This window comes from Hippocampus zosterae, chromosome 9 (genome assembly GCF_025434085.1).
Source record: "Hippocampus zosterae strain Florida chromosome 9, ASM2543408v3, whole genome shotgun sequence".
Classification (NCBI taxonomy): Eukaryota; Metazoa; Chordata; class Actinopteri; order Syngnathiformes; family Syngnathidae; genus Hippocampus; species Hippocampus zosterae.
In genome coordinates, this window is record NC_067459.1 from 22,727,721 (window position 1) to 22,737,795 (window position 10,075).

Here is a 10,075-nt window from a genome sequence, read left to right on the forward strand (position 1 = left end):
AGACGGAAATTTCATAGCATGATTTATAGTGACCACAACTAATCGATATTATCACAATATTGTAAACTTTAAGGATATGCTGTTGATATTGGCCAAAGTCAAAGTACAGTTGCACGATGGAATGAGATGCAAGGCGCCTTCATTCTCCAAATAGCAGCCAAAAAAATATTTTATAATGGGGGAAAAAATGTGGCATGAAAACAGACATGGGCGGCCCGGTAGTCCAGTGGTTAGCACGTCGGCTTCACAGTGCAGAGGTACCGGGTTCGATTCCAGCTCCGGCCTCCCTGTGTGGAGTTTGCATGTTCTCCCCGGGCCTGCGTGGGTTTTCTCCGGGTGCTCCGGTTTCCTCCCACATTCCAAAAATATGCATGGCAGGCTGATTGAACACTCTAAATTGTCCCTAGGTGTGAGTGTGAGTGCGAATGGTTGTTCGTCTCTGTGTGCCCTGCGATTGGCTGGCAACCGATTCAGGGTGTCCCCCGCCTACTGCCCGAAGACAGCTGGGATAGGCTCCAGCACCCCCCCGCGACCCTAGTGAGGATAAAGCGGTTAGGAAGATGAATGAAATGAAAACAGACATTACAAAAACAAAAACAACTTGCATTGAAAAATACTCGATCAAGCTAGACTATGACAAAGTTCCTTAGAACAGATTACAACAGTGACAAAATGTGAAATATTACATGAAAAATACAAAGGGATTTTGTTATCGTGGGATCTTGCTCATTTTAGTCACCACATTTGTAGTTGTTTGAAAGGTAATGTGTGTGTGTGTGTGTGTGTGTGCCCTACAATAGATTGTACTTTACAGGGAAGAGGAGGTGCTGGAGTGCGAATGCGACATGGCAATGGTGCATCACCTGCTGTCACAGATTCCCCAGGATCTGCCCTACGAGACACTGATCAGCCGAGCGGGAGACCTCTTTGTCCAGTTCCCTCCGTCCGAACTGGCCAAAGAGGCCGCCGAGCACGATTGGTAAGTCGCCGTCACCCGTCGCTTCCATGGGCCCACGCGGACCTTTTTTTCGACATGACGGCACCATTCAGAGTCAAGTCCAGAAATATCGGTCCATTGGTCAGAAATCACAATCCATCCACGATCGGAAGTGTTTATCCTCACAACGGTCGGCACCCGCAAATGAACGCGAAAAGTCTGCAGTCCAAGCACATTGCGGTGATTTCGTTTCAGACCCGGTGTGGCGTTGTTTTGGGCCAAAAAGAGAGAACCATTGTGTCCATGTCCTATTTATGGACTTGAACGTACCTCCAGGTGGCGGACGCTGCACTTGACAGCATGTGTAAACTAACGAAACGGGCCTAACATTGTAACCTTTTTCCTCCTCTTCCTCAACCTCCCAAGCATGGCCACCACCACCTTTAAAGACTTCGACTTGGCCTCGACGCAGCAGCGGCCCGACTCGGTGCTCCGTCGTCGGCGGAGGCAACTGCAGCAGCAGCAGCAGCAGCAGCAGCAGGAGGCCCTGGAGCGCTCGGCGGTGGCCCGGCCGTCCGTGACGCGCCGCTTTGTTCGCTTGGCGGTGATGGGCCTGACGGTGGCTTTAGGGGCGGCGGCGCTTGCTGTGATCAACACCGCCCTGGAGTGGGCCCCCAAGCTGGAACTCTTTCCATGAACCCCCCCCCCACCCCCAAGTCACAAATGAAGGACCTCTTGAAGAACATTACAACCCCCCGACCCTCTCTCGCTGTTCGCAGGGGACACGGACAGATATTAATATTATTAATAAGATTAAAATGATAATATGCGCCACAAGATGGCGGCAAAGCATCGTTTTTGTGGCTTGTTGAGGTGTTTCAAAAAGAGCACAAAATACGTGTACTGTATACGTTAGATTTCAGGGGATAGAGTCCCCCCCCCCCCCGTGGAACCTAGAGGTTATTTTATACAGGTTAGTTTGTGAACCGTAACAAAATGGCACTTAGATATCGAGGTTCACTCCAATTTCCACTGCTTCATCGTCTACATCGTTTTTCCAGCTGTACTTGCGACATTCCCCCAGCTTTCGGTGTCTTTGGTTATTTGTTTTTAAAACGGCGAAATGGTTTTGTGAAAAGCCGAAGAGGGTTTTCAAGCCACCGGAACACCAAACGCTTCAAAGAAGCAAAGACCGACTTAATACGGCATGTTAAAAAGTAATCACAGAGTGGTTCTCGGGGGGTGAAAAGAATAAATAAAAATACCAAGCAAAATACAAAATGGCGTCGCTTCACAAGTTTCCATCATCATGACCAAGACAAGTTAATTTAAAAAGTGGTCTCTTGATAAGGTGCGACGTTCCATTGCACTTCTCAATTTTGGAGATTTGAGTTTATCGCTTGTCGGATCACATCCACACAACGTTTTCTTGTTCATGTGTATGCCACGAAACATTGGACAACCAACTCACTGCAAACGTTTTTTTTGTTTGTTTGTTTGTTTTCCTGCTGGGATTATTTGTCACAATGGTCTTTCCCAGAATGCTCTGAATTATTTTCCGTTCATTCATGTCGCACTACATTTCGGTGCGGGTTTTTGGTTTAACAAATATATCCTACGTAAAGTTGTATTGTACAAGAGAATGCGAATAAACCACATTATTGTCAAAATACCTGAAGGATCAAGAATAATAGCACAAGACCAATACTTGTTGACAGGGTGGACATTTTTGACGGATAGCATTTAATAAGCACACGGTGGACCGTAAGCAAAGTGTAGTGTTTCAATCATTTTATTTTTGACTGAATTCAATCATCTCGTTATTCGACCGTGTCATTGGGTGAACGTGTGAGGCTCGACAGCCTCAAACTACACACAAAAATGTGAAAAATAGGTAGTGTGCAACTAACTATCTGCTGTTTCAGAAAGACAAAGTGCTTGTTATGTGACAGGCCACCTGCGCTTTAATTTAGTGCATCATTGTAACCTATGATGTAGATAAAAGGCATTCCCTGATCACTAATAGCTTAATTGGCTGCGTAGAGAAGCCGAACACAAAAGTGCAAGCGCATCAGTGGCAGTTCATGCAGTTGGGATGGCACGGCAGGTCATTCACTCTGCATTGACAGCCTCCCGATGTGTCTCCTCTGCCCTGTTGGTCCAAAAATAAATAGACAGTACAATTGTCAAGTATGCAGCCTCATTGTGATTCTTGAAATGCTGCGTGACATGTTCTTATCTTACATTGGGCCCCCAGCGAGCTTGTTTGGTCACCCAGCAAATTTCCGTCTTGCACACGGAGCAGCAGAGCCAATCGCAGCCGTCTTTCTTTTGGATCGTGATGTCGCAATGTGGACAATTCATGGCCTTGCCGCTCCGGAGCATACCCTTTGTAAAAAGGCAAACGAAGAAGAAATGAAGCGTGAACTCCCTTCAATCGATTGAAGGCCAAGCGTTATAAGAGGGAGGGGCGCCCCTCCCATCCGTCTGTTTACGACAGCTTCCTCCTCACTTGGTTTGCGGAGGAGCTGGCGCCAATCCCGGCAGTTGAAGCCAAGAGTGCTCGGAGAAAGCCCGCGAAAGCACAGGGAGAACTCCCAACGCGGCGTATCGTAAGCGCGGCCGAATCCAAGTTAGATTATCCATATGTTACCTCCAGCAGCAGTTGGGTCTGCTGCACCGCGTGGTCTTTTTCCGCCCGGACGCGCAGGTCATCTTGATACTCTTGACAATTCATGTCCTTGTGAATGGCCTACAAACGAATCAAAATATGTATTTGTATAGATCACGTAATTAATCCCCACAAAGGTAGTCCAAATACAAGACCCCGCCGTCCCCGCCAAAGAAAAACAAAAACAATGCGAAAAATCTACCTTGCAGAGAAGGCAGTTGACCTGGCTGCAGAGTTCACATTGGAAATAGTTGATTTCGTCCTCGTAGATGCACCTATGGAAAGCCATTTCAGCATTTATTCCTTATCTCGGACATCCATCTTCAAGAGAAACAAAAACTGCAATTGCTGCTCTAAATGTGCTCTTCTGATTACTCTCGCATTTGTGTAATAAGAACAAAGCCTATTCATCAACTCTGTTTTCAGCGATTAATTCTGTCCTTTTGTTCTGCCCCACCTTTGCTGTCAACTTAAACTGATGATGTCAAAATGCTCTCGGACTCCAATAGTGAATGTCACGTGACTAAACCCAGTAAGGAGGTGGGCTGGGACGTTCGCAATGTGAGCCCAAGGACACACACACACACGCACACACACACACACACACACACACACACACACACACACGCATGCCTCAAGCTTAACCCTCGTAGTCCACCGCTTGCGAAAAATGATGTCTTTGAATCAAAGGCAAAGGCATTCGGAAAAACACGAGAGAGTTGAAACGTACGGGGGGGTTCTAAAATGTCCTAAATTTCATGACGTCAACGGCTGATAATTCTCAGGCATTGCAGCAATAATAAAAATAGGTTTTGATTCCGTAATCTTCACAATTTACATATTTTGCACCATAGAGACCCATTATAATTCATATTTCTGAATGCATCGTAAACCTAATGTGTAAACATGCATTTCACGCGATTCTTACGTCAATCGCTTTGTTTTCGCTTGGACAGACGTATGCATGCCACATTGTTGGGTTGAGGTCATTCCAAATGTGCAACTTTTCGGTGGCGCCAGAGGATCGCAAATGAGTTTGCCTTTTTGCAGGAGGCTTCAAACCAATGCATTTTACACGAACACGTCCGGTCGGGATTGTTAGTAGGGCTTGGTTGGGACCTCCAGACACAATTTTTTTTTCCTTCTGCAAAAAAAAAAAAAGAATAAAAAATCCCAAAGAACTAATAAAAAACGATATATGTATGGATAGAACAGATGCCTCTGAACATTTTGAGTGTTTGAAAAAAAAAAAGAATGTTTGTATAACACAAAATACATCATTACAAAAATTGTAAAATGCGTAACTTAGGGGTTTTTTTTTCATTTGAAGGACCCAAGGGTTAAATGAAGTTCTCCATACAGCACCGAACGCCAAACTCTTGTGGAGCGAATATTGTGATTTTCAACATGCTCAAAAATATTTAGCAGCAATATGCCGTGTTGGCAAGCATTTGCAAGCGTCGCCGGTTTACACACCAGCCTCGACAGTTGGGGGTACGGCAGTGAAAGGTGTGATCCAGGCGGCTCTCGGCGACGCTCAGACGTTGTTCCAGGAAGCACTCGTGCTCTTCCGCTGTGAGCAGCTGCAAAAAAACAGACGGAACACTTAAGACCTTCGATTTACAGTCATCTAGGACCTAGCCAATACAGTAAAAAATATTAGCCGTGACATTTCAAGTACACATTTTTAGGAATTTGTGCAGGTAACCAACTTGCAAGTGCTCATGTATCGTAAAGGATTGACAGTTGAAATGAAATCGAATGAAATCGGAGGCATGACATCCTTTCAGCGTTGCCAAATTTTGTCAGCCGGGCTCACGCTGACCGCTTTGATCTCTCGATCGACGAGCTTCATCTCGCACTGCTCGGGACAGGACACCTCAGCATCGGCACAGGCGAGGATGCTCCCTCGCAAACATTCCCTGCGAGAGACGACGCAATGGTGGAAAGACGCAAGACAAAAACGGGGGGGGGGGGGAGGGGGGTGATGGGATGCTTGGCAGGGGCCGCGTGCCGAGTCTGACCTGCAGAAGGTGTGCAGGCACTCCCTGAGCACCACACCCTCGCCCAGATCCAGCGTAGAGAAGCAAATGGGACAGGTGGTCTCTGAGGTCGTGGGAATGAGGCTCAGGTCGTCAGTTTGCACCAAGTTCAAATAGTTTATTTTTCGCTCCGCCTGCTGAACCTTTGTGGTCAGAGAAAGAAACGTGCTTTTTTAACGAAGCATGCTGCCGATATACAGGAAATCGATTTCTGACTGGCTCGGTACACATTCCACAGCGAGATCTCATTTCGGGAAAACGCTGACTTTGTTAAATTTAGGGAATAGAAATGATTCTATTTTTCCGAATGCATTTTTTTACTTCAAATATTGGGATTTTCTAAAATGACTTCACTCTTGACCTTTGGGGCGTGGCTCCTTGAGACTTATTTTTTGGGAGGAAACCGCCTGCGACGGCGACGCGGCTTACCACTTCGAAAATAATCGTGGCCAGCTTTTCATTCTGAATCCGCCTGGCCTCGTCCCCGACCGGTTCGTGGCCTTCGGGGACCTGGTAATCCTCTGGCCTCTCCTCGTCGCACATCTGACATCCGGGACGAGTTGGCTTGTTGATGAACGTGCAGCGAGGGCACTCCCAACCGGGCTGAGAAAGACAACGCGCGGAGCCTCCGTTTTGTCAGCCAGACGACAGGTGGTCACGTGTGGGACGAAATGCTAACCTGAGGGGTGCGAGGTCTTTCCGGGGGAGGGGGTGGAGGAATCACTTGAACTGTCTCTGTCGACTCCACGACACCTGACAAAAAAATTGCAACCAATTGTCTCCACTCTACTCATTGTAATATTCATTCATTCATCTTCCGAGCCGCTTGATCCTCACTAGGGTCGCGGGGGGTGCTGGAGCCTATCCCAGCTGTCGTCGGGCAGTAGGCGGGGGACACCCTGAATCGGTTGCCAGCCAATCGCAGGGCACACAGAAACGAACAACCATTCGCACTCACACTCACACCTAGGGACAATTTAGAGCAGGGGTGTCCAAACTTTTTGCCAAGGGGGCCAGATTTTATGTGGTAAAATGTCGGGGGGCCGACCTTGGCTGACATTCTTTACATTGAACAACAATATTGTTCAACAAATTTTAGTAAGCCAGTCTGTTTCACGTTTCCATTTTTATTTTAACAATCTTAAGAATTTCTTTTGGTTGATTTGAAACAGGTATATCACATGCAACTGCTTATTCACTTGACTTTTTCTTAAACAGAAGTCTCCTGAGTGCAAATTGATTGATTTGAAACATAAAATATATCACCATGACTTTTCAATAGTCACAAAACCTGCAACTGCAAGGACCATTTGAAATATGACATATCAGTCAATATAAACACGGAGTGATGAGTGATGCCCTCTAGTGTCTAAATGCTATTACTCATTTAGTGAATGCTATTACTCATTTAGCCACTAGAGGGAAGCAGTACTCTATGAAAAATCACTCACCAGTCTACGAGACCTCAGTCAATGCAACACGTGTTCCATTGCGCCCAACCTGCGGGCCAGACGGCACTGATTTTATGACGGGGGCCGAGGGCCGGATGAAATTCGACCGCGGGCCGGATTTGGCCCGCGGGCCGGACTTTGGACACGCCTGATTTAGAGTGTTCAATCAGCCTGCCACGCATGTTTTTTTGGAATGTGGGAGAAACCGGAGCACCCGGAGAAAACCCACGAGAACATGCAAACTCCACACAGGGAGGCCGGAGCTGGAATCGAAGCCGGTACCTCTGCACTGTGAAGCCGACGTGCTAACCACTGGACTACCGGGCCGCCTTCATTGTAATATAATTCATGCAATTATGCCGAGCATGATATTGTGGCACGCGGCGCACGCCTCTCCAAGAATTTGTCCTCCTCTTGTTACTAAACAAAAGTAGGAAATACCATATGTCAACAACCACCAGCCACGCTCCCTTGGGACTCTTTGTACGTGGCGCCTCGAAATGTTGCTTCCTGATACCGACGCAAGGGTTTGCAGAGAGTCGGGATAAGGGTCAAAGGTCAATTTCAGGGCGTGTGAATCTGAGTCTTAAACTGTCAATTATTTGCCGTCGTGCACTTGGGCAGCGTCGCTTGGTGTGCACCGAGACTTACTCGAGCGTCCGCTATACTCGCCTTCGGGTTGCTGCGGCTGTTTGTTCAGATGAGGGGCGCGGCCTGACAGGAGGAACAGGAAAGCCCAGTCGCCGTCGTGGCGAATGCCGTGACTGCGCAGCGTCTCGTGATCGCACGCCAGCCGCTTCCCAATCACCCAGCGCTGCAGCGCCGGAGGGAAGCCAAATTTCTGGTCGATCTTGGGACAGGAAATGAAATTGCATATTGGCACATTCGCGACCACAAAATGGATTTGTGACCTGCTACATGCTGCCAATGCCGAGGGTTCAAATCTGGGCTCTGGCTATAGTTACAGATTGAAATATGAACAGATGGAAATTCAGTTCGAAGCATTTTGTGTTTTGACGCGCATTTTTGTGGCAGAGGGAACGGTCCCTTGACATCTACTTAATGGTACCTCGTCTTTAAGCTGGGAGATGGTCATTCCGCATGAAACAAAAAGAGTAATCGGTACGGCTGCATCAGACTGTGCGTCCTCCACACCCACGAGCAACCTAGAAAATGCAATAGGGGGTGTCAATCACAGACAGACGAGAAAATCGCCAGAAATGCACATTTTGTTGAGCTGTTCAACCATCTGTGAAAAGATGAAGTTTAGTCGCACCTAATGGAGTCTTGAGTGTGGCCCTGACTGCCGATGCTGACGCACACTGGCAGAGAGAGTCGACACAACTCCCGGCTCAGTGTGACCGCCTCCTCTTCATTCCCAATGCTAAGAGCTTCACTCAAACGCCTTGCCAGCTCCTCCGCTACAGGCAAAGAAGAAAAAAAAAAGAGATTGGAAGATTGGAGCTGTCACCATTAAATGGCAAAGAATTACCATGAAAGAAAAGACATCGAGTGGTGCCTTGAAATAGGAGTGGCCCTACTTGTGGTGGCACTGAACTCAAGTCGTTTTACTTTTGTTTTATTCATCAGATGCAAGGATACTGTAAAATCGGATACAATGGCAACCAAAAACGTGCACCAAATTAATTAAGGAGGAAGATGAAAAACAATATAGTCCGTATGTTGAGCAAAATCAACAAGGGCATGCTGAGCCAATCTGAAATACATATTTTAAGCCATGGGGCAAAATTCTCGGCCCTCCAAAATTATTTTTTTTTCAGGAGACCCCAAAAACGGCATGATTGGGTCATAATTTGTATACATAAATAGAAATAACACCCACACATGTGGTCTAACCAATACAATAGTTGACCTTTGTGGCAAAAAAAACAAAAATATGTGACCCATGGTGGGGACACCAGCGAGTTGGCCGAAAACTTCAACTACCATCCTGAAAAGTTCATTTATCATACTAAAAAGGAGCGTCTCGAAAAACACACACATAACAATTTAGATGAATTAAAAACTGCATACCCACTTCGAAAGTAGAAGTTGGTGTTGCTTCAGTAGCCATGATTTCATCTGGAACACAAAACTGAACCCTCGTGTTACCTTGAGGTGTCAAGTCGGAGAAAGGCAATCTCGTGCAGTTAAATCAACACAAAACAATTCAAAACAACGTAATAAATAAATAACTCAACCGATGAGTTGGCGTCTTCCACTAACGTCTTGACTGACGAAAGTGAAAGAGGTTTGACACCAGGAAGAGAAGACGTAATCTTTGTGGACTTCGGCTGAATCGATTTCATAATATCATTTTCAATTTTACTTTAGTTAGTTAGTTTTCACCGGTGGCGATGGAAACCTGCTATTTCCTCACAGCCACACACGTCGCTACGAGGACTTTTACTCTGTTTCAACGCAGCCGAATCCACAGCCGAAGTTGCATTTGGCTCCGTGATAGTCGTAACGTGACAGTTAAAGTTCCGAGATTGTGTTTTAATTGCGGTTCACATACAAATGGATATTTTTTCAATGGTATTGTCGTCTCACACCATCAACGGCGACGCCGGGTGATATGAATGCCTCCACTGCTGTGTCCGTATCTTTAATCTTAAATAAAGAATGCGGTGATGGCTAATATAAATTGAGACGTTCTGCTAACGTGAGTTCGTCTGGCTCGGTTTGTTTATTCGGAACAAGGCAGGACTGTATTCCTTTTGTGGTCCAGAAGGTGGCCGTGTTTGCCAAAAGTTGTCTCTATGGGATTTCGTACTGTCATTGAACGTCTCGCTTAGGGAAATAAGCCTTCCTTTCCATAATTCTTTAGAAGTCGTTGCGAACACTTTTATTTTGTTTTACCACGGCCGAACTCATAACCGAAGTCATTCTTGGCTCTGCTACTGTCACATTGTGACATCCCAAGTCCGAATGGGTGTTTTTATGGCGGTGCGCGTCCAACCTGTTGTTTATC

General features: G+C 46.5%; 2 protein-coding genes and 1 long non-coding RNA gene across 6 annotated transcripts in view; 2 read left to right on the forward strand and 1 right to left on the reverse strand.

Moving 5' to 3' along the window:
* The window catches only part of LOC127608118 (uncharacterized), a 321,393-nt gene that overhangs the window by 187,695 nt on the left and 123,623 nt on the right, over positions 1–10,075 (forward strand). The window lies entirely within an intron of this gene.
* tbc1d20 (TBC1 domain family, member 20) overlaps positions 1–10,075 on the forward strand; it is a 198,365-nt gene that overhangs the window by 4,024 nt on the left and 184,266 nt on the right. The window contains exons 7-8 of one of the 2 annotated variants that reach the window (XR_007964180.1): positions 801–979; positions 1,364–2,179. Coding sequence is in view for 1 of the 2 variants with exons in the window: in XM_052077005.1 (XP_051932965.1) it covers positions 801–979; positions 1,364–1,634 (450 nt within the window). In the remaining variant the exon portion in view is untranslated. Of the gene's footprint in view, positions 1–800; positions 980–1,363; positions 3,131–10,075 lie in introns of those variants that run through there. The other variant, XM_052077005.1, reaches the window with a different exon arrangement.
* Positions 2,707–9,792, reverse strand: rbck1 (RanBP-type and C3HC4-type zinc finger containing 1). Of its 3 annotated transcripts, XM_052076986.1 has the most exons (14): positions 9,657–9,792; positions 9,136–9,183; positions 8,378–8,522; positions 8,171–8,267; positions 7,774–7,951; positions 6,330–6,403; positions 6,080–6,253; positions 5,633–5,793; positions 5,434–5,530; positions 5,085–5,191; positions 3,811–3,883; positions 3,591–3,689; positions 3,182–3,325; positions 2,707–3,089 (listed from the first exon to the last, which is right to left on the reverse strand). In XM_052076986.1, the coding sequence occupies exons 2-14, from the start codon at positions 9,173–9,175 to the stop codon at positions 3,009–3,011; spliced, it is 1,470 nt and encodes a 489-aa protein (XP_051932946.1). In that variant the 5' UTR covers positions 9,176–9,183; positions 9,657–9,792; the 3' UTR covers positions 2,707–3,008. The 3 variants fall into 3 exon arrangements, with proteins under 3 accessions (XP_051932946.1, XP_051932945.1, XP_051932947.1); XM_052076985.1 differs by lacking the exon at positions 9,657–9,792 and having other exon boundaries at positions 9,136–9,374; XM_052076987.1 differs by lacking the exon at positions 9,657–9,792 and having other exon boundaries at positions 9,140–9,371.

What these genes read in the sequence shown, in the direction of transcription:
- rbck1 (XM_052076986.1), bottom strand. Translation starts at nt 9,175, where the DNA reads ATGGCTACTGAAGCAACACCAACTTCTACTTTCGAAGTGG. An exon ending in ACAGCCGCAGCAACCCGAAG is followed by an intron (nt 6,404 to 7,773) that starts GCGAGTATAGCG and finishes TTTTTTTGTCAG; the next exon opens with GTGTCGTGGAGTCGACAGAG. An exon ending in CCACGATTATTTTCGAAGTG is followed by an intron (nt 5,794 to 6,079) that starts GTAAGCCGCGTC and finishes CTGACCACAAAG; the next exon opens with GTTCAGCAGGCGGAGCGAAA.